The sequence below is a fragment of the Ursus americanus genome, chromosome 17 (genome assembly GCF_024610735.1).
Source record: "Ursus americanus isolate L20-20 chromosome 17, mUrsAme1.1.p, whole genome shotgun sequence".
Taxonomy (NCBI): Eukaryota; Metazoa; Chordata; class Mammalia; order Carnivora; family Ursidae; genus Ursus; species Ursus americanus.
The window spans coordinates 3,996,445-4,021,191 of NC_142143.1; the positions used below are offsets into that span (position 1 = coordinate 3,996,445).

At 42.2% G+C, this 24,747-nt stretch overlaps 1 protein-coding gene across 1 annotated transcript in view; it reads right to left on the reverse strand.

Annotated features, from left to right (window-relative positions):
* Positions 1-24,747, reverse strand: part of ATXN10 (ataxin 10) — a 165,661-nt gene that overhangs the window by 106,243 nt on the left and 34,671 nt on the right. The window contains exons 4-6 of the mRNA XM_045779755.2: positions 19,060-19,156; positions 16,521-16,679; positions 491-571 (exon numbers count right to left, since the gene is read on the reverse strand). Coding sequence (XP_045635711.1) covers positions 491-571; positions 16,521-16,679; positions 19,060-19,156 — 337 coding nt within the window. The remainder of the gene's footprint in view (positions 1-490; positions 572-16,520; positions 16,680-19,059; positions 19,157-24,747) is intronic.

Below are 24,747 nucleotides of genomic sequence, written 5' to 3' on the forward strand. Positions count from 1 at the left end.
GTCACAGAAAGAATTACCATCACAAGGAGGCAGGGAGCCATGGTCCCCGTGCTCCGAGGACACTGCTCTTCCCACTACAATAACAGGGAGATCACGGACGGTACCCAGTCTTTGTCTGAAATACCTATGGGAAACTACACACATGAGTGGGGTATGTCCCAAATCATTACACCAGTGATGTGAACCCAGAAGCACATTTCGAAGACGCAACTGCAATCAAAGGACAAGCGTCCCATTTTGTTCTAAACGTTTCTGAGTTTGCCTTTACTGAAGAGCGGCGCCAACCTGGATCGTGTAGCCCCACGTAAATCACCGCCTGTTGTGGCTAAGCTGTAATGTTAACCAACCAATTTAAAACCATTACTGACACAGAAACATGTATTTAGAGATTTTGTGCCAACTAAGAAACCACATAGTTTCTCAGTCATGTGTACAGGATACTCTGTATGGAATGCTAAATACTCAAAACCACACTGGGTTTTGGGGTTACCTTTCTTGATTGCTCATTTTGGCATACATCACTTTCACCAATTCCGGGCTTTTCAGAAAGTGGTCTGTAATAATCAAGAACCTAAGAAAAAAGCAGAAGAAAGTGTGGTTACCAGAAACATAGTAAAATGGACATGGCCTTATCACTTTATGGGCATTTTACACATAAAAGTACTTCTTTTTATCGAACTTCTGATTTGCTGTAATCTTAAAATGTTTTAAGAGGTTCATATACCATTTTCCCATTAGTGGTGAAAAGAAAATAAAAGCCCTCAAAATAGGCTTCTCCAATTTTACTTTGGAAAAATTTATTGAAATGATTCAAATTTATTCAACTACAGGTCTTACCTAAGTTCCATTTTAACTGTAAAGTGAAATTTAGCTACACGTTCAGGTATAAACAGAAACCATATTAAACTGTTTTACTCAGAAGGTTAAGTGCTGAAATTAACTGGAGGAACAGACATGTCACACGTTTTATTTAAACATACTCCACGAACCCAGTAATGCACACTGGCTTGATTACCTCGTCTGTAAGAGCTCTCAAGTTACCGAGAAAACATCCTCATTGTCAAGCCATGCACTCATCTCAACTCAGAGATCAACTTAGTAAAACCCCGAGGCAAAGATTATAAGCATATTTCTTTAAAGTACCACTGTGACAACTAAAAAGACCGAACAGTATTATTAATTAATTCTGAATCATATGGGCCAGAGGGCATCTTAAGCATGTGCAGGCTTAGGAACTAAAGAATACACTGTTCGTAACCAAGGTTACAGCAGTCAGAGTGACTGTAAAGCATTAAATATATTTATGAACACAGTTTATCTAACCACTTAACAAAAAATATAATGGAAGTATGTGTTTCGGTATGAACACCAAAAGAAGCATGTTTATACCACCACAATGCAGTGTCACTATCCAAACACGTGTTCTAGTCCCTCCACAGCCCTCAAAATAACTGATCAGCAGTTTGATATAAGGTATTTCCAGTAATAATGGATATCATCAAAGTTCTCAAACAATTTTCTTACCAGTTTAGGTATGTCATTAAACTGCAACAAGAGAAATTCACACATTTTAAGCCAAATACATAAAAGTGACCCTAAAGCCCATTCAGGATTCAGCTGTCTGGGGCTCAAAACATTGTCCCAGAAGAACATTCATTCAAAAACGCAATGCTCCGGGGCACCTGGGTGGCTCAGTCGGTTGAGCATCGGACTCTTGATTTCTGCTCAGGTCATGATCTCAGGGTCCTGAGATCAAGCCCCATGTCAGGCTCCGCACTGGGCGTGGAGCCTGCTTAAGATTCTCTCTCTCTGCCCCTCCCCCACCCCATGCTCACTCTCTCTGTGTCTCTCAAAAAAAACAAATAAATAAATAATAATAATAAATAAAAAGTACTAAAAAAAAACCCCACAATATTCCAAAACTGTGCTAGGAGCTAGGTTACAATCCATATTCTAAAATGCTAACAGAGGAGAAAAGCCCACACATACACAGAGAATTAGACAAAAATGTGTTAGGGGCAACACACACACACTTTGTGGAACAGAGAAGTAACAAAGCTGATCTAACCAGAGGGTCAGGGCAGGACGTTCAGGAGGCTGGAGCAGGTGTTCTGTGAGTCCCTCACTGAAGGGGAACATGGAAAAACAGGACGGCAGCACGTGCAGGGAACTACACCCAGGAGAATACGATGATCGTTTAAAGGAGGATTCAGGACCGAAAGCTTCCATCTTGGAACTGGCCCTCAGCTGTGGGCCCTCCTGTCCCTCAGCCAAGGTTCTGTCATGACCATGCCCTCCTTCACGACGCCAGCCAGTGTCCTCTTTCTTTCTTTTTGATCAATTTTGATTGATCTTCTTAAAGAACCAGTGTTGCCTTGGTTAATTTTTTCTATTGATTTCTGTTTCCTGTGTCACTGTTTTTGGCCCTGATCTCGTCTCAATTGCTTCTTTCTGCTAACTCAGGTTTTTCTGCGCTCCCGTCTATCTTCACAAAGTAGAGCCTTCTTCACGGAACTCACTGCTTAGACATTTCTCCTCTTCTGGCAGAAACATTTAAAGCTACGCATCTCCCTCCAAGCACTGCTTTAGCTTCAGCCACAGATTCTGTATTTTCATTATCCTTCGGTTCAAAAGACTCTCTAATGTGCCCTGTGATTTCTTCTTTGACAAACTGATTCTTTAGATGAGCTAATGTCCAAAAACTTGGCATTTTTCTCAGTATCATCTGATAATGGTTTTCTAATGGAAGGTCACCATAGTCAGAGACCACACACACTGTATGTTCTCCATCCTTTTTGTATATTTACTGAGACTTTTTCCATAGCCCAGATTACGGTCGATCTTGGTGAACATTACACATGCCGCTGAAAAGAAAGTGGATTTTTCAAATGCTGAGATAATGCTCTACAACATCACTCGGGGAAGACGGTTCTGAGATCAACTATGTCTACGCGGACGTTTGTGTACTCCAGTCAATGGTGAAAATCTCCCAGCTATCACTTCCAGGCATAATGGACTAACGATTTACCCTCCTACCTCAAACAACTATAAAAGCAGGCAAAATATATGAAACAACAGTTTTCAGATAATGGACAACAGACCCAAGTCAATCAGGTTGTGGGAATAAAGGGCACTTCAGCGAATTTCCTCTTAAACAAACAAAATATTCTAATACGTGTGTGATAAATGTGACTTGATCAGTACGTGTGTAAAATCCTCAAGGCCTAACAGCAGACGGAGACACACTCAGAGAAGGAGGGAGTGAGTGTCACACAGTGGAGGGTGTGTTCAAGAGGTGGAACCTGAGTAGAATAAGGTTTCCAGGTACGTGGGGCGGTGAGGGTGAAGGCGACAGGGAAGGGCAGAGGGGAGACGGGTCACAGCCGCTCTGCTGCTTGGCTGCTGTGACCGTCAGCCGCACCTGGAACAGAAAGGAAACTGGACCCACACTTTGACCTTTATGCCAAGAAAAAGTGCAAGCAGGTCAAACACCTACACCTCGAAACCGAAATGACGCAACATCGGACGAGAACCTCAGCAGGATAAAGATGTTTATAGCTCGTACCAAAGATCTACAGGACATAAAGAAGACTGACAAGTTCATCTACTAAAACATCCAAGATGTTTGTATTTAAAAAAAAAAAAAGCCCCATGCAAAGTCAACAAAGAAGTGAGAAAAAATATTTGCATTTTATTTCACACAAAGAACTACTGGCCGTATTTAGAAAATATTCCTCCATACAGATGAGCATAAGACTGACATCCAAATGGAAAAATGGGAAAAGGAAATGAGAAGGTACATTAAAAAAAATGGGCTCTTCAACATATAAAACAATGCTCAACCTCATAACAAGAAAAATAGAAAATAAAACATCGTAATGATACTGTTTCAAACCCTGGAGACTGAAAACCCAGCCCTCGGACAGCACGCTCTGTTAGCATTGAGAGGAAACCAGGTCCTCTCCAATGGCCAGGAGGAGTATATATTGGTACAAAAGCTATGAAGGACTACTTGGCAGTATTTGTTAAAATATAAAAAAGCATGTTCCCTTTGACCTAGCGATCGCACTTATGAGTTATTAGACCATCGCACCTGCCCACGTGCAACATGACATACGTATGCACAAGGCTAGTCCCTGCCACATTCCGTAGTTATGGAACACTGGGAACCTAACTGTTTAGCAATAAGGAACGGATTAAATAAATCACAGTATATTCATACAGCAGAATATAAAGAAAAAATTCTTTATATACTTATACAGAAAGATCTCAAAAATATCCTATTTGGTTAAAAAAGCAAGAGGCTCAGGGGTGTGTGGGTGGCTCAGTCAGTTAAGTGTCCCATTCTTGGTTTAGGCTCAGGTCATGATTCCAGGGTCTGGGGATCGAGCCCCTTATAGGGCTCTGTGCTTGGCATGGATTCTGCTTGAGATCTCTCTCCTTCTCCCTCTGCCTCTCCCCCTGCTCACACACACTCTCTCTCTAAATAAATAGTAAATAAAAAAAATATATATATATACATTTAAATATATATATATAAATATATATATATATATATGTATATATATATATATATATATAAATTAAAAAAAAAAAGCAAGAGGCTCAACAGTGTGTTGAGAAGCAAGCAAGCAGCTCACCTGCTCAGGGGACGGGGCTGGAAGAACTAGGGGGATGGCAGGGAGGGAAACTAAGCTTTCTGATACTTGAACCATATGAATACATTATCTATCAAAGAATTAAATATGTAATTTAAGCATATCCTGGGAAATTATCCCAAGTTTATTTCTGCTTCGTAGACATCCTGCTAGGGAGTGAAAGCATGGCCGTCTCTGGGTGGGACATCATCTGGGGCCCCGGCAGCTCGGTGGAGAACTCGGGTATGTTTCATCGTACCGGAAGCTATTTCTGGGCAGACAAAGCTCAGCCATTTCTCTAAAGCAACTTAATAATAAATCTCTGCATGTCTTCTCGAACAGATAAAAACAGAAACACAAGATGAAGTCACTTCACATCCCTTCACGGCAATGCAGTGACACAGTGGTTCAGGTCACCTAAGATCCTGGTCAAAAATCTGATCACTAGGGGCGCCTGGGTGGCGCAGTCGTTAAGCATCTGCCTTCAGCTCAGGGCGTGATCCTGGTGTTCTGGGATCGAGCCCCGCATCAGGCTCCTCTGCTAGGAGCCTGCTTCTTCCTCTCCCACTCCCCCTGCTTGTGTTCCCTCTCTCACTGGCTGTCTCTGTCAAATAAATAAATAAAATCTTAAAAAAAAAAAAAATCTGATCACTAAAATGCAGTCCTCACCACTTCCTGCAGAGAGACTGCACGCACAACAGACCACACAGTGCCAGGACGCCTCTCCCTTCCCCAGGGGGCTAACGCCATGCCCTCTCCTGACCCAAGCCGCCCTTAACTCGGGAGTTTCAGCCTCCCGGTCTCTGGAAACTTCCCCCACTCCCCACACCTGGCAAACTCCCAGCCACAGGTTTCCACGGCACCCTGTGCTTTGTCTTCTGGAACTCCCGCGCCGACTGCCCTACATCACATCACCACTTAGATGCCCAGCGGGCATCTTAAATTCAACATGGCCCCAGTAGAACTCTTTATCACTGCCACCCAACCACCTCACCAGCCAACAAGCCCAGAACCTGGCCTGTTCTCCCAACCTCACCCCACATATCCAATCCCACATGAAGCCTCATCTGCTCTCCCAAGAGAGCACAATCGATCTGCACGCTTTTCTTCATCCCCACTGCTGCTCCCTCATCCAAGCTGCCTCGGCCTCTTACCTAGAGGACTACAGCTGCCTCCATTCTGTCCCCCCCTCCCCTATAGCTCAGCCTCTTCCCAGTGGCCACAGGGATCTTTTAACACGCAAACCAGGGGGTGCTTGGGTAGGTCAGTCGGTTGAGTGACTCTTGGTTTCGGCTCAGGTCATGACCTCGGGATCATGGGACGGAGCCCCATGTAGGGCTCCATGCTTGGTGGGGAATCTGCCCACCCCACCTCTGCCCCTCCCACCACTCATAAGCACACTCTCAAATTAAATAAATAAATAAATAAATAAATAAATAAATAAATAAATAAATAAATAAATAAAAAATGCAAACCAGGTCCGGTGCACACACTGCTCAGAAATCTCCGATCACCTCCCATCGCACAGAGAATAAACCAACCACCTCTTCCTGGTTTGCAAAGCCCAATGTAACTGGCCTCCAGCCACCCCCCCCAGACTGCAACTCCGGCCCATTCCGCTGAAACCACCCTGGGCCCCCTGTCCTGCAGCGGAGGCCCCTGCTGGGGATTCTTCGTACTCCGGGTATTCACTACTCCATGTTCTTCCCAACCCTTCTCCACCTTTACCCACAGGTCATCCAAAGGCTGGGGAGTGTGTTCTCAGCTCAAATGACACCACCTCAGGAAAGGCTTCCTTGATCTTCCAATTTCAAAGCAGCACCAGCTCCTCCAAGCCCCATCACCCCACTGGAGTACTTTGTCAAGATCAAATGCTCTTTCTTGTTTTTCTTTATGGTCTGTCTCCCACACCAAGCATATTTAAATTACTACTAATAAAACAGCAAACACTATATACTGTTTACTGTGAGCCAAACACCACTCTAAGGAACAGCTTAGTACATAAAACATGGTGTGTACTTTTCTTCAAAGCATTCGTCTGGCACATTATACATTTATTGGGGAGGGGGGTTGCTCATTATCTGTCTCTCACTAACACACCATGTCTGAATTTTGACTCTCCAGTGCCATGAACAGTACGGGCACACTTCAAACAATCGGTGATCGTGACTAAATTAGTTTATGTAAAAGTGAGCATTTGTAAGTTTTCTGAGTTTCCTACAAGCCTGCGCAGGATAGGAGTGGTTTCTACCTCACGAGTTCTCCAAGATAAAAGCGCATCGGATCCTCAGGAAAAGGGCAGTTGCTCCTTGCACGGAGCCCAAAGCCCCTCGTCCTGTACCACAGGGGACAGCCCTCTCCGCGGCATCCTTGCGGCAGACCCGAGATGAGTCAGAGTGGAGCTGCTCCGGCACCGCTCCTCGGCATGAGCCAGGCCCCGAACCAGGGAGATACACGGGGGAACTCTGATCGCCAGATCGACTCAGGAGAAACTATGATGAGAACCTACAGAGGCACAGGTGGACTGCTCATTTTTCAGTTTCTTTGCATTTTTGAGTTACTCAGGTAAGTACTGGGCTGCAATGACATCAAGCTCATACTCACTGGGTACCAGTCAGATGCAAAACCTTATGCTTTGAAAGTCACCAGAACTGAATACTGGTTCATCCGCTTTAACCAGAAATAATTAAAAAGGCAAACCCATCAGAGCCAAGGGCAAAAATGGTATCTTCCTGAGATGCTACATAGAAGAGGGTGTGGAAGAAGTACCGCCATTCAAGGCTCAGAGCGACTGCAAGACGGACAGCGCTGTTAGCCAACACTCCTGGCGCCAAACCAACCACTCGAGTGAGTTTCCTTCCGTACGCCTTTCAACACATGGGACGTGAAGTTCAAAAGCCTGGAAACGTCTAACCTAAATCAGTCTCTTTATCTGAGAAGTAAGGACATGCGGAAAGAGAGGCCCACAGAGGCTGAATGTCCTGGGGAAGGTCCCCCCCCGTCACCTAAAAGTCAAGACGAGTGCCCCATCTCTGACTTCCGTGGCTGCTCTGAAAATGCTCCACTTTATAGAACTTGTCCGTTGCTCAAGCAGTCCTTCTGGAAAGAAGTTTCAGAGGAACTTAGGGTCTGGTTCTTCGTGTCACCTTCAGTTCAAAATGATCAAGGATAAAATTCCTCCGTTCTTTTTTTTCTTTTTAAAGATTTTATCTTTAATTAACCTCCACACCCAACATGGAGCTTGAACCTATGACCCAGAGATCAAGAGCTGCACACTCCACCGACTGAGCCAGCCAGCCGCCCCCTCCATTCTTTTTTTTTTTCCATTCAACAAAGGAGAAACGTCCACTACTGAAGATAGCGGCATTTTTACTTTAACTATTTGGAAGACAAGAATAACTGTCACTCACATTCAATTTACACAAAAGGCAGAACAAAGCACTCTGGGTGGACATCCATGCGAACAACTGGAATTCGGTGCTATGCCACCTTATGGGGTAACACTTAGCGGAGAATACTGATGGCAAAAACACGCAAAGCAACGAGGATGAGGTGCTGACGGGAGGGAGGCTTTCTCTTGCAACTGGAAAGTGGTAACTGCACGGCTGTAAATCATGGGTGAGTTTGTGTTAGCTGCTGAGACTGATTTCTAGATGTAATATATTCCCCACCCCAGCGTGTTGCGTAAAGTTACAAGTAAAATTCTCAACTTCCACTCAGAATTCACTGCACTTATTTTTTTACCAAACATCTGCTCAAGGGAAACCAAAGACGAAGACAAGAGACCCGATCACATTCAATGTTTTCTAAGTTAACAAACTTTAAATTTGTGATTAAATTCTTTTGCAGAACAACCATGTCTGTCAATTCAGAAATTCTATGGTGGTACTGTGTGAGGGAGATAGGGTCCCACTAATCTGAAACCTAAAATGCCACAAGGACATCTAGAGACCGTAAGACTCAAATAACACTCCAAACTTCATGGAAAGTAGAACAAGTGGTCTTGGGGGAGGGTCACAAATCTATTCTAGCAAAGGCAGAAGCTGGTGTAGAAGTGGCATCAGAGAAACAGATTGATTTTACAAAAAGAAAAAACTAGAAATGTGATCCGTTTGCTAAGTCCTGAATTTCTCTCTCTCTCACACACACACACACACACACACACACACACGCTGAATTCTCTCCCTCTGTGTGCATGAGGGCCACAGGTTTGCTTCATCTACTGCTTTCTGTTTCTGGTGCCAAAATTGACTCATGCAGGCAGTCAGAGGCAAAACTCCTGAGTGTAATCTTGAAATTCATCATTTAAATGTGATTACAGAAAAGCTAACATTCACAAACCAAGTTGTTGATGCCAACGCACTGACCACATTTTTACATCATTTTCCATACTGGCTAAAACCCAAAATGCACAAAGGTCCGTCTTTCCATCTCCTTCTTTCTCTCAATCTTCCTCATTTATCACTGGTGTTAAAGCATGAGGACAGTTACAGACAGATTAATTATCATCCGCAATGCAGTGTTTCTACGCCATGTAAAAGGTGCTAAAAGCCATCTCTACGCTTCAAGGAGCACACGTTAAAAAAAAAAATACCAAGATCAGTATGTCGTTAGTAAATGGAGGTATTCCTGAAGTGAAGGTTTTAGGGAAATCTTTTTCAAATGAGAGCCATTTATTCTTTCCATTTCCATAAAAGCATACAATGTCAAAGCTACACTTACGAATAAAACAGATTTCAGTGACTGTGAAAATCTAGAAAATTCTTTCACACTTCACTAATTAAATGAAGACTCTGATTTAAACACGCTCCAGAAAATGGATGCCGCTGTCCTATTCTGATTTCTGGGAAATCCAACCCACAGCTGCTTCCTACAACAATCTCGGCAAAGCTCTCAGAGCCGCTACAGAAAGTAACCTGACAGGTAAATAACCTCTTCAGGGGGTCGAATGTGAGTAACGTAAGGCAGAAAATTCTACTAGAAAACAAATGAGTTATAATCTCTGACAAAGGTATCACAGAAGCCAGGGTCTCCCAGGCACCTTTACTGGGCTGTGGGATTTAGATGAATTCAAACACCCAAACCCAACCCTTGGATTCATCCCGGGTTATCTAAGAGTACGAAAACATCTTTCACACCTACGAACAAAAGGAGCAAACATTTTTAGAAGGACATTATCCCAATAACTCCAGTGCGCCCACACTTTCCTGTGTCTCTGGTGTACCTAAACAAAAAGACCCGGTTATTGAAACCTTACATTTGTTCCTTTCCAAGAAAAGACACCAAACCCATGAATTCGTACAGCATCCAGTTTTGTACCCTTTGTCAGCTATCCCATAATGTTAGCAGGTGGGAGGGCAAAGAGTGGGTGCTCTCTAATTTTCAGAGGTGGGTTCATATTTAACAGTAAAAAGTAACAATTTTGTTGGAAGCCTCTGGACGCTGGCGTAACTTGTGTTACTGCGTCTCACTGCACCATGCTTCGCGGAGAAGGCAAACTGAAGGTTTGTGGCAAGCCTGTGTCTGCAAGTCTGCTGGCACCAGCTCTCCAACATTTGCTCACCTCCTGTCTCTGGTCACATTCTGGTCAATCTCACAATATTTCAAACTTTTTTATTATTATATTTATTATGATGACCTGTGATCAGTGATTATCATTCACTGAAAGTTCAGCTGATGGTTAGCATTTTGTAGCAATAAAGTGTTTTTAAGTTAAGGTACGTACACTATTTTTGTAAGAGAAAGTGCTATCACACCACTAAATTACACTATAGTGTGAACGTAGCTTTTATGTGCGCTGGGAAACCAAACATTTCATTTGACTCTCTTTACTCCTGCGTTCGCTTTACTGCAGTGGTCTGGAACTGAACCTGCAAGATCTCTGAAGTATGCCTGTATTTTGGGATCCCATTTTTGCTTAGCAAATGCAGAGTTCCTCTCACACAATTCGAAGCGTCACCATTGCGTGGCAGAAGACATCAGCTGTTACCACTACTTCCCATCCTTCTTCCTGCCTACCTCCACTGCTGACGTCTGAGAACTCTAACTTGAGCTCTTCTGAAGTGGATTTCATCTTTTGCCCTTTACTCCATGCTGCTAGAAAATCGCCAGTGACCTAAGATACTTCAATGAAACAGAATTCGGCTACAGAAAATTTTTCCAAGCAAGCAGACGCTAGTGATTCATCCATTGTGTTTATGAAACATCAGCATCTGGAGGCAGGTAATCTAAGTCAAGCACGATATCATACTACTTTCATGCACCAACTTGTGTTTGCGTGCAAATGTAATTCAAATGCAAATAAATGTTCGGAAAAATAAATAATTTAAAAATTAGGTATAATTTCAATAGAACAATAAAGTTTACATTGAAAGAGTCCCAAACTGAGAAAGCTGATCCCTCGCCTTTGAAAGGTAAGTGGCACCACTGGCAGCTCAAGGCCCCCTGCGCAGACACAACCTGTACCCTGAACGCATTGACCACTCCGTGAAAACACGCACAAAAATAGATCCTCAGGGAAACGGGAACACGGCGAAGAACACAACATCTTTGGTGATTTTTACAATGATGAAAGGGCCAATTCCTCAAGACGTAACAATTACAAACATAAATGTGTACCTAACCACAGAGCCTACAAATAAGATGCAAAGCCCAACAGATCTGACTGGAGAAAAAGAAAACAGTCCACTTCCAGTAATGAGTGGAACAGGTGGACGGAAGACCACCAAGAAACAGAAGGCCCAACAGGCGTCTATACGGCACCAAAATCTGAAGCCCCAATACTCTCAATGCACGTGGGACAGTCTCCATGACAGACCAGGTGCTCGGCCATTAAACATGCTTCAACAGATTTAAAAACTAAAAGTGGAATTTTACAAAGTGTGTTTCTCTGACCACAGTGGAATGAAACTAAAACTCAGCAGCAAAAGGAAATTCAGGAAATATACAAATAAGGGAATTTGAAATACGGTTATATAAATAACCAACAGGTAAAAGAAAAAGGTCATAAGGGAAATTCGATATGATTTGAGATGGATGAAGATGAAAATACATGAGATGCAGCTCTTACAAAGAAATTTATAGATATAAATAATACATAAAAAAAACCCTCTCATAAATAACCGAATCATCTAGTTTCTTAAGAAACTAGAAAAAGAGCAAACTAAACCCAAATGGAGAAGGAAGGATAAATAAGGATCACAGCAGAAATAAAGGAAACAGAGAATAGAAAATGAATGGGGGGGGGGGATCAATGAAACCACAAGTTGGTTCTTCGAGAAGATCAAAACCCTGACAAATCTTAAGCTACAACAAGCAAAACACAGGCTAAAATAAGTAAAATCAGGAACAAAGAGGAAACATTCCTACCAACGTCATGTAAATAAAACGGGATTCTAAGGGAGTACTATGAATAACTATGTGCCAACATATCAGACTGCCTGGGCCAAGAGGACAAATTCCGGGAAAGACACAAACCAGTGAGACTGACCCAAGAAGAAGTAAACCATCTCAACAGTCCTATAATAGCAGAGACTGGATGCATCATCCAAAAACGTCCCACAATGAAAAAAAGCCCAAGGCCAGATGGCTTCACTGGTGAATTCTACCCGAATATTTAAAGAAAAATTAACACCAGTCCTTTGCAAACTTTCCCCCCAAATAACAAAAAACAGAAACATAAGAGAAGGGAACAACTCTCAACTCATTCCGTGACGCAAGTGTTAACCTGATACCAAAACCACACAAAGGCATCACGAAAAAAGAAAACTACAGCCCAATATGCCTTATCAACACAGAAACAAAAGTCCCTAACAAAACATGAACAAGCCATATCCACAACATATAAAGATTATATACCATAAGCAGGTGGGATTTACCCCACAAATGACAAGTTGGTTTATTTTTTTTTATAATAATATTTTTTTTATTATGTTAGTCACCATACAGTACATCCCTGGTTTTTGATGTAAAGTTCGATGATTCATTAGTTGCATATAACACCTAGTGCACCATGCAATACGTGCCCTCCTTACTACCCATCACCGGCCTATCCCATTCCCCCACCCCCCTTCCCTCTGAAGCCCTCAGTTTGTTTCTCAGAGTCCATAGTCTCTCATGCTTCATTCCCCCTTCTGATTACCCCCTCTTTCTTTATCCCTTTCTTCTACCGATCTTCCTAGTTCTTATGTTCCATAGATGAGAGAAACCATATGATAATTGTCTTTCTCTGCTTGACTTATTTCACTTAGCGTTATCTCCTCCAGTGCCGTCCATGTTGCAGCAAATGTTGAGAAATCGTTCTTTTTGATAGCTGAGTAATATTCCACTGTATATATGGACCACAACTTCTTTTTTTTTTTTTTAAAGATTTTATTTATTTATTCATTCGACAGAGATAGAGACAGCCAGCGAGAGAGGGAACACAAGCAGGGGGAGTGGGAGAGGAAGAAGCAGGCTCCCAGCAGAGGAGACTGATGCGGGGCTTGATCCCATAACGCTAGGATCACGCCCTGCGCCAAAGGCAGACACTTAACCGCTGTGCCACCCAGGCGCCCCATGGACCACAACTTCTTAATCCAGTCATCTGTTGAAGGGCATCTTGGCTCATTCCACGATTTAGCTATTGTGGACAATGCTGCTATGAACATTGGGGTGCATATGGCCCTTCTCTTCACTATGTCTGTATCTTTGGGATAAATAGCCAGTAGTGCAATGGCTGGATCATAAGGTAGCTCAATTTTTAACTTTTTAACTTTTTAAGGGACCTCCACACTGTTTTCCAGAGTGGCTGTACCAACTTGCTTTCCCACCAACAATGTAGGAGCGATCCCCTTTCTCCACATCCTCTCCAACAATTGTTGTTTCCTGCCTTGTCAATTTTTGCCATTCTAACTGGCATAAGGAATTGTTGAAAAGGAAAAACAAAGCTGGGGGCATCACAATGCTGGATTTCAAGCTGTACTACAAAGCTGTGATCACAAAGACAGCATGGTACTGGCACAAAAACAGACACATAGACCAACGGAACAGAATAGAGAACCCAGAAATGGACCCTCGGCTCTTTGGGCAACTAATCTTTGATAAAGCAGGAAAAAACATCCAGTGGAAAAAAGACAGTCTCTTCAATAAATGGTGCTGGGAAAATTGGGCAGCTACATGCAAAAGAATGAAGCTTGACCACTCTCTCACACCATACACAAAGATAATCTCCAAATGGATGAAAGACCTCGATGTGAGACAGGAATCCATCAAAATCCTAGAGGAGAGCATAGGCAGCAACCTCTACGACATCAGCCACAGCAACCTTTTCATGACATATCTCCAAAGGCAAGAGAAACAAAAGATAAAGTGAACTTGTAGGACTTCATCAAGATAAAAACCTTCTGCACGGCCAAGGAAACAGTCAAAAAAACTAAGAGGCAGCCCACGGAATGGGAGAAGATATTTGCAAATGATACTACAGATAAAAGACTGGTATCCAAGATCTACAAAGAACTTCTCAAACTCAATACACGAGAAACAAATCATAAAATGGGCAGAAGATATGAACAGATACTTTTCCAATGAAGACATACAAATGGCTAACAGACACATGAAAAAATGTTCAAAATCATTAGCCATTAGGGAAATTCAAATCAAAACCACACTAAGACAAGTTGGTTTAAAATAAAACAAAATTAGGGGCGCCTGGGTGGCTCAGTCGGACTCCTGATTTCAGCTCAGGTCATGATCTCAAGGTTGTGAGGTTAAGCCCCCCACTGGGCTCCATACTGAGCACGGAGTCTGCTTGAGATTCTCTCTCCCTCTCCCTCTCACCCTCCCCACACACATGCGTACACTCTCTCTCAGAAAAAAAAGACAAATAAAACAAAATTAATCACCAAATATACTATAGTAACAGGATAAAGAACAAGAACCTCAACAGATACAGACAAAGCACTTGATAAAATCTAACAGCTTTCATGATAAAAAAAAAAAAAAAGACATTCAACAAACTGGAGTAAGTAGAAGAAAATTCCTCATCCTGAAGAAGGTAACTACGGAGAACCATACTTCACATTCAGTGGTGAAAGACTGACAGCCTTCCGCCTTAATTCAGGAGTGAGACACAGCGGTCTGCTCTTCACATCCACTCAGCATTGTACTAGTAAGAAAAAGAAAGAAAGGCAACCTGACTGGACAGAAAAAAGTAAAACTATCTATTTGCAGGTGGCATGATCCCGTATAAAGAAATTCCTAAAAAAAAAAAAAAAAAGACACAAAAACTATCAGAACTGATAAATGAGTTCAGCTCAGGTTGCAGGATACAAAATCAACATACAAAAATCAACTGTATTTCTATATACTTGCCATTAACAATCCATGGATGAAATTAAGAAAACAATTCCCCTTAAATTGTATCAAAAATAAAATACTTAGAATTAACTGAACTAAAGCTATGTAAGACTCGTACACGAACACACTACAGAACTTCATTGAAGAAATGAATGAGGCCTAAATAAATGGAAAGATACCCCTACACATGGACTGGAAAACTTAATCTAGTTAAAATGGCAGTATTCCTCAAATTCATCTACGGATCCATGTTTTGTCTACCAAAACTCTAGCTGCTTCTCGGAACAAACTGAAAAGCCGATCCTACAATTAATATGTAACACAAGGGACCCAGAACAGCCCAAAAAAATTCTGAAAAAGAACAAGTTGAAGACTTACAGTTCTGATTTAAGACTTACACAAAGCTACAGTCATCGCGACAGTGAGGTACTGGCATCAAGAGAAAACAGAATCCAAACAAAATCAAAACACACAAAAAAATCAAAAAGCCTGAACAGAGCCTCGGGGAACTGTGGGGCAACAACAAAAGACCAAGGTTGGTGTCATCAGAGTACAGGGACTGCTCGGAGGCCCTGTGGCCTCCCACACACGCACACAGGCCATGTGGACAAGAGCACAACAGCCTGTGATCCTCCCAGAACCCAAGGATAGGAGGCCTAAGGCCTCTGAGGCGGTCTCCTTCCTGCCCCGTGGGAGGCTGCCCGGGACAGTCAGATGAGATGTCCTTCTGATGAGATACGGAGCTGTCTGCCCACCCCCTCAGAATGTGCAACTGCTTCAAGCAACAGGACATCTCCCTACGATCATCCCAGTCTTCCGGCCCCTTGTCAGCACGTGGGATGAGATCAAGGCTTCTCCTTTTCCCCTTCCACAGAAGTAACAAACTCTAAATCTAACAGTGGCTTGTTGTGTCTTTACTGATTACGGTCAGCCTCAGCCTTGGCCTTCCACAGCCTGACAGGGAGGCCCCGAAGGAGAGGCTGAAAAAGTATTCAAACAAATAATGGCTGGAAACTCCCCAAATTCGGCAACATAAACCTACAGATTCAAGAAGTCGAGAGAACCCAGACAGGATATGCCCAAAGAGATCCACGCCAAGACATCATAATTAAACTTCTGAAAAGACAAAGAAGAATCTTAAAAGCAAGCGGAGAGAAATGAAGCATTATGTACAAAGGTGGCGGACAGACGGACAGGACAGTCTGAACGACAGTAAATATCTCATCTGAAGAGAAGCCCACAAGACACTATCCACGTCCAACCCTGAAAGAACCACCTGGTGCAGCCACAGCCGTCCCATCTGGACGCCCCAGAAGGGCTGCGTGTTCTCAGGCGGTGTCCCAGTCCTCGCTACCTCACAAAATTCCAGACTTGCACCTCACTTCCCCTTTCCCAAACCTCCAGGTGCTGCCGAGACACTTTTCTTATTCTGTCAACATATTAAGTTTTAACTTATTGTTCAATTATGAGAACTCAAACTCTTACTCAGCAAGGAAAGTGATCTGTTAGAATGTTCTCAGACAATCAAGTTTCTAACCCGATACTTACGGCCATTCTGACTCAGGCTGCTTTTGGTGAGCTTCAATGACATCGATGGCAATGTTCAAATTTTCTTCCAGTTCCTTCATTCTTTCAGAATTCAGGGATGTGAACAAAATCATTGACGAGTAGGCAACAATTTTTTTGTCTGGATGATTTAAGCAAGACCTTCCAAATAAAGAAATGAAAGTGTGAGCCCCAGTCAGCAATACGATAAAATATGATTATGATGCATACATAATAATCATCCCATTAACAAATTCAGTGCCTACTGATGTTTCTAAGGATTTAATGAAGTACAACACTTTGAAACAAGCAATATAAGATGAGTCACAACACAAAGCATCCAATATTAAAGATGCAGCTGACTTATGACTCAAAAGCAAATTCCATCTGATTAAAGAAAGATAAAATGATTACATTTATAAAACATTAAAATGTTCACTCTTGTTAGAAAACAAAAATCACAGGCAAAACATGCTCCATTGTTAACGACAGGCACTCCTTCACTAGTTACGAGGGACAGAATGTTTAGAGGCAAGATGGTATCCTGGCAAGAAAGAGAGAGAAGGTGGAGGCAAGAGCCCAGTGGGAGTCCTGCTTCACCCACCCATCAGCTGTGCGATCTCAGGAAGGTCACTGACTTATCAACTGTCAGTAATATTGTGGGGCTGGGAGGATTTGTTTCTTCAGTTAAACTTCGTAATACTCTTCTGCAGGAAGTATTATTCTTAGATTACAGACAAAGACTGTGTGGACTTTACTTGCCCAAGGGCACAAAGCCAGTGCATCCCAAGCTGGAATTCAAATTTGGTTATATTTGTCTCACAGACACAGGTGGAGTGAAGTCAAATAACCTCTTTCCGTGTGTTTTCTGATATAAAAATGGAATACAGTGACCTCCTTGGCCTATGTCACGGGGCTTTCAGTGAGGATCAGATGTGATGCTATCAGTAAAACCACCGTGGAAACTGTCATGACTTCTCCGACCTCCCTGTTGAAGGGCCTCTCCTCTGTGTTTCTGTGACGTCTGGAGTGACCCTCACTGTGTCCGGCCACACGCTACGGTGTGCTCACCTATTCCTTTACTTCCCCCACCAAAACCTTTTGGGAAGTAATAAACATATCTGAATTACCCATATTCCACTTACCTAGCTCAGAACCTCACAGATAGTAGGTATTCAGAATGTTCTAAAGGAATGTATTTTCAAGAATAAGTAATTTCTCTTTCTATAGCTTGAATTCCACGATTCTTTCCCTCCACTTAAGCTTAATTATCATTAATCATAAAGATTTTATGCCTCCAACTCTAATTATCCACAGGAATTTGAGAGCCAGTTATAGACTCAGTGAACCATATCTGTTTACGTCAAGTTTATCTGATCCGAACATCACCCTTCACACACACAACCCAGAACCCTCTACCACCAGGGAAGGCGGCAGAGACTTCAGGCAGCTGCTATCTAAGCAGGTGCAGCCTTTGGGCCCAGACAGCAGCTACGCCATTTACCAGCAGTGTCAGGTCCCCCGCCTGTCCCAAAGGGGACAGCACCGCCTGCCCTGCAGGGCTGCTGACCAGGACAGAGACAATGTGCAGAGAACGTCCAGCCCAGGGCTAATGAACAACAACTCCTACTCTACTGCTTACACTGTTGCCACAATCAAAGATACCCCACTCGCCGGCATCACAGCCTGGATGAGAAGCCAGGCCTCCCACTCACAGACAGTGCCTCTCCTATTACCTAGCCTGCCTCTGCTACCTGCGCCCTTTTTATCTCCATGCTTGACTTCTCACAAACCAGCAAAGCTGGCCAAAACAAAACAATGACTCACCAGGAAAAGCACCACAAACCCATCTAGACATATTGGTTATTCGCACCTTACAGCTTTCCAGATCTACCAAAACACACAGCCTTGGGCCCACCAGGCATATGAGAAGTGCTCGACAGGGACGCCTGGGTGTCACAGTCAGTTAAGCATCTGACTCTTAATTTCGGCTAAGGTCATGATCTCAGGGTCATGAGCTCAGGCTCCACGCTGAACATGGAGCCTGCTTGAGATTATCTGTCTCTCTCTCCCCTTCCCCCTCTCCCCCAATAAAAAAATAAAAAGAAGTGCTCAGTAATACATAAATCACTAGTTCATCGCCCATACTTCAGTGAGTTATGGCTTTTTTATTATAAATTTGTTTTCTTATCAATTATGGTAAACTTAGTATTTCTTAATCAAAACTTTTATTTTCTTAAAATACAACTGACATACAATAAAGGGCGTAAATCTTAAGTGTACAGCCCAGTAAATTACTAGATATGACTACACGTCCATAACTCCCAGCCGGATCAAGACACAGAACACTCCCAGAACCCCAGGAGACGCCCTCATGACCTCTCCTGGCTCGTACAGAACCTGCCACCACCCACCACCCACCACCTCTCTCCTGAATTCTACGGTCAGAGGTTAGTTTTTCCTGCTTTTGAACTTCATGTAAATGGAACAATGTAACCACAGCCTTTTCAGAAGTCAGAAACCCTTTTATCAATATACTCACAAAAAGAGTTCTGGGAAGGCATGCACCCAAACAATAGACTGGGAATCTTCATTCCGCGAGGCAATGTTGCCTAGAAACTGTAGGCCACAGCGAAAAGCTGAGGATTTATAAAAAGTAAAAAAGATACAACTTTAAAAATGTTTGACACACTGAATAAACATATCTTAATAAAAAAAAAATTCCACATTATTAAACAGGAAGTTTCTCTTAGCTTCTTTACCCACAGAAGTCTCTCACTGAAATGAAACTTTGAGCACAACATTAATATTAAAATGCTTTACCAAAGCAATGTACTCTAAAAAAATTAATTAACTTCTTAAAAGACTGTAAATGAACACACAAATATACCTCTAATTTACATTAAATACCACTGATTATGTGTTCCAATCAAGAGAGCTACTCTTAGACTGGATTTTGTAAAATCTAACTTAATGCTTTTAAAACAAACATCTACAACATAAGATTGTAGAAATATTGAAAGTTAAAGGATAGTAAAAAGACATATTAGACAAATACCAGCCTATAAAGGAAGTCATACACTATTTAAAATGGGACGCAGTAAACATTAGGGCAAAAGGCATTATTGGAGATTATTATTAAAAGTCATTTCAGGGGCACCTGGCTGGCTCAGTCAGTGGACCATGCGACTCTTGATCTCAAGGTTGTGAGTTCAAGCCCCACATTGGGTGCAGAGATTACTAAAGAAAATAAACTTTAAAAAAAAAAACAAAAAAAAGGCCATTTCTGAATGACTTAATTCACCAGGAAGATATAACAATTTTAAAATACAATTGCCAATAATATGGCCTCCAATATATATATATACACACACATAGAAAAAAAACTGACAAAAGCACAGAAGAAAGAGAAAAATCCACAATTAAATTTGGCAGTAGTTATACATCTTTCCGGGAACTTATAAACAAGCAGACAAAAAATTAGTATATTTAAAAGATTTTAATAGCATTTAATAACAACCCAGTTGACAGATTTAGGATATTTCCCCAAAAAAACTGCAGAATATTGGACAAAACCCAGAATGCTGACAACACCCGTGCTGGCACAGATGCGGAGCAACAGGAACGCTTGTCCACGACTGGTGGGGGCGCAAAGGGCGCGGCCACCGTGGAGGACAGTTTAGTTCAGTGGTTTCTTACAAAACTAAACATACTCTTTTGTAACGTACAATCCAATAATCACAATCCTTGGTATTTACCCAAAGTAACTGAAAACTTACATCCACACAAAACCCTGCACATTAATGTTTACAGCAGCTTTATTCGTAATTGCCAAACGAAAGCAACCAAGATGTCCTTCCGCAGGTGAACAGATACACTGTGGTCCAAGCAGACGATGAAATATTATTCAGCACTCAAAAGAAATGAGTTATCAAACTACGTATGGACACGGAGGAAACTTACACGCACGTTACCAAGTGAAAGAAGTCCATGAAAAGGCCACATACTGTATGATCGCAACTATGACGTGCTGGAGAAGGCAAAACTATGGAGACACTAGAAGCTAAAAAGCTGCCTGGGATGAGGGCGGGGACAGTGACAACCAGAACAGAGGGCTTGAAGGAGGGAAACTACCCTGTGTGACACTATGATGGTGAACGCAAGCCGCTGCACACAGTTTTGTCCAAACCCCCCCCCCAAAAAACAAAAAAAGAATGAACTGTAACGTAAACTATGGACTTGGGGTAATAACACTGTAACAAATGTGTGACAGGTGACCTCTGAACATGTGGGCGTTAGGGGTAATGACTCCACACAGAGTCAAAAATCCACATACGACTTTTGACTCTCGCAAAACTTAACTACAAATGACCTACCGTTGATCAGATTCACTGATAACCTAAATACTTAATTAACACATATTTTATACATTCTATGTAGTATATACTGTATTCTTACAATAAAGCAAGCTAGAGAATCGTTAAGAAGGAGAAAACCTTCACAGTGCTGTTCTGTAACAAGTCTGCAGGGACGTGGGGCCGAGCAGTTCAGACCCACTGCTCAGGGCCAGCGGTCCCTCTGGTGCCAGACGCTGACAACAGAAGAAGCTGTGCAGGGGTGGGGGCAGGAGATACACCAGAAGTCTCCGTACCTTCTCGTTTTTGCTGTGAACCTAAAACAGTTCTGAAAAAATAGGCTATTTAAGGGAAAGAGTAACAGCACAACAGAACTGTTTAGTGACCAGAAAAACAGACGCACATGCAACTCCCACTGTAGTGTGAGCCCGTGCGAGTTATCTGACCTTTGTGAGACCCAAGTTCTTCATCATAACCCGTGGACGCTACCCGTTTCGTAGAGCTGTTGTAAGGATGACATGGGAACCCAGTAACAGTGCTGAGCGTGCAGCAGGAACAGAGAAAAGGCTCAGCCGGCCACCCTCTTTACTAGCACGTCATATGGACTGGATAAATGCTGGTTTAAAAAGTCCGATTTCCAGATGTTACATGAAAACTCCTGTTTGTTCCCGTTGTCGGAGACTCTAAGTAGACACCCTGAGTGCTTACTGTATAAATCCTTATTGAGAATCCTACTATTGCGACAGGGACTTTCATCCTCATTATAGAGCACAGGAGACCAAGACCCACAGAGGTTATAGTAAGGAACCTGACCAAAGTAACATAATCATAAAGAATTACAATTCTGGATTTCTTCCTGTGATTGTTATCAAACCAACGAGGTAATCCCATGCTTAGCAGAATACCCACTTGGTTTTACACGAAGTTGATTAGGAAAAAAGGAAAAAACTGTTTTCAACTGCAGAATAGGCAGTCTTCCCAAGGACGTACGGCATATAGCAAAACAATACTTCACCACATAATGGAGCAGAAGACAACTCCCAACACATTTTTAAAAACGGATATACAGGGGCACCTGGGTGGCTCAGTTGTTAAGCGTCTGTCTGCCTTTGGCTCAGGGCGTGATCCCGGAGTTCTGGGATCGAGCTCCACATCAGGCTCCTCTGCTGAGAGCCTGCTTCTTCCTCTCCCACTCTCCCTGCTTGTGTTCCCTCTCTCTCTGGCTGTCTCTATCTCTGTCAAATAAATAAATAAAAAATCTTTAAAAAATAAAAATAAAAACTGATCTACAGATAATGCTCACTTATGGCACCGCAATTACGTTTATACACAATTACTTGGGGGAAATAAGCCCCCCAAATGAAAAGAAAATCCCCACATGTTTAAAATTAGAAGCAGACCCTAAATAACCTATGGAGACAGAAAAGAAATCACAATGGAAATACAGTATTTCAAACCAAATGTCAACAAAGATACCAGAAACCAAAGCTTCCAGACACAGCTAACACAGTACCCAGAGGAATATTTATAGCTTTAATATGCATACTTTAGGAAAGAAGAATGAAGAAAATAAATGAGCTCAGCATTTGCTTGAAGAAATTATAAAAAGATGGGTGCCTGGGTGGCTCAGTCGTTAAGCGTCTGCCTTCGGCTCAGGTCATGATCCCAGGGTCCTGGTACAAGCTCTGCATTGGGCTCCCTGCTCAGTGGGGAGCCTGCTTCTCCCTCCCCCTCTGCCTGCCACTCCCCCTGCTTGTGTGCTCTCTCTCTGACAAATAAATAAATAAATAAATAAATAAATAAATAAATAAAATCTTTTTTAAAAATTATGAAAAAAATAATAATAAAACAACCCAAAACAATGAAGGAAGAAAATAAAAGAGCAAGAAATTATTAAAATTGAAAGCAGTCATAAATAGAAAATATCAAGATCCAAAATGTGACTCTTCAAAAAGCTCAACACTGACTAATCTCCGGGAAAACTGACCAAAAAGGAGAAGAGGCACGAAGAACAAAGACATGAAATTTTCAGAAATGACAAAGAGGACACAGCCATGGATCTTGCAGACATAAAAAATAAAAATAAAAAAAAAAAGTCAGCAGAACATATTACAAATACTTTAGGCCACACTGTTTGAAAATTTAAATTAAATGAACAAAACCCTAGAACACGGCTAACAAAAACCGCCTCTGTAAAATATTCAGGGAACGCCTGCACAGTCTTATACCACTAAGGTCATCAAACCAGCAGTCAAACATTTTCCCACCAAAAAATTAAATAAATAAAAAATTAAAAAATCCTAGACACAGGCGGCTTTACTGCCCGTTCATGTTCAAGGAAGAAATAACTCCAATTTCCACAAGTCTTCCAAAAACAGAAGAGAGAGTAGACCCTCAAACCAACTCGGTGAGGCTCACGTAACTGTGATACCCGAGTTGAACAAGCACGGCAGGAAAAAGGAAGAGAACAGAATGTAGAAAATATATTTCGAAATGAATCCAGTCATATACAGCATGATGAAGCTAAACTTAGGCCTGCGCTGCAAGCTGCTTTAACGTCACAAAGTCAGACTTCGTAACTGACCACATTAACCTACAAAGGGCAGAACCATACGACCATCTCGAACACCGCAGGGAACGTATGTGATGAAATTCAACACCCATTCACACTTTCAAACAACAACCCAAACAACTCCCGGCCACCAAAGACTACAAGAGGGCTTCTTTAACCTAAAAATCGGTATCCAACAAAAAATCTACATCGCACATTATAATGAAGAGCCAACTGGAGAGAGAGTTCCTTCTGAAAGGGATGGAGACAGAAATACCTGCTATCACCATTTCTAGTCAATGTTCTACTGAAAATCCAGGCCAATGTGACAAAGGATGGTCAAACACTGGAAAAGAAGACACGAAACTTTTTTCTCCACAGTTGAAGTGTCATTTCTAATGTACACGGGAAGTATTTTTAAGTATATAAGTTGTTTGTTTGAATTAGTAAGAGTCACAAAAGTTGCTGGATGCAAAGTCAATATTTAAAAAGTCAACGGGCCACCAGGGTGGCTCAGTCAGTCAAGAGTCTGACTTTGGCTCAGGTCATGATCTCAGGATCCTGGGATCAAGCCCTATGTTGGGCTCCCCACTCAGCAGGGAGCCTACTTCTCCCTCTGCCCTTCCCCCTACTTGTGCACGCGCACTCTCTCTCTCTCTCAAAGAAATAAAATCTTTAAAAAATAAATAAAACCAAAAAATTTAAGAAATTAAAAAGTCAGTAATATTTCCATATACATAGAGAACAAGCAAAAGAAATCAAGAAAGGAGACCATGTATGAAAGCATCAAAAATGCAGCTGAAAGTGACGCTCAGCGCCAGTACGAGAAAAACATTCTAAAACTTGATGGCGTGAAGAGCTACACCATGTTCACAGATTAGAGGAATCGTTTTTCTCCAGAGATCAAATGCAATGCAAGTCTGAATCCCAACAGGGTGTGCATGTGTGTGTACATGGGTGTGTGAGCACGTGCACACGTGTATGTGTATGTGCACGTGTATAATCTTACACATCAGAGGACGTGTATGCTTGCGTGGGTGTCTGTGTAACTTGACCAGATGATTCTAAAACTGTCACTACACGAAGGGCCAATAGCCGAGAAGCTGCTGAAAATCACTAGCTAAGAGGATTTGTTTTCACAAAACAGTAAGCAGTCGTAGGTTAAGAGAATGGTACTGGGGCAGGAAGAGATTAACAGACCAATAGACACAAACAAAAAAGAGACTCAGACCTAAACTGGTGAAATTAACAGGAGCTGCGGCAACAGATTATTGAGTACGAAATGGTCTTTTCAAAAAATAACACTGGGACAACTGGGTACCAG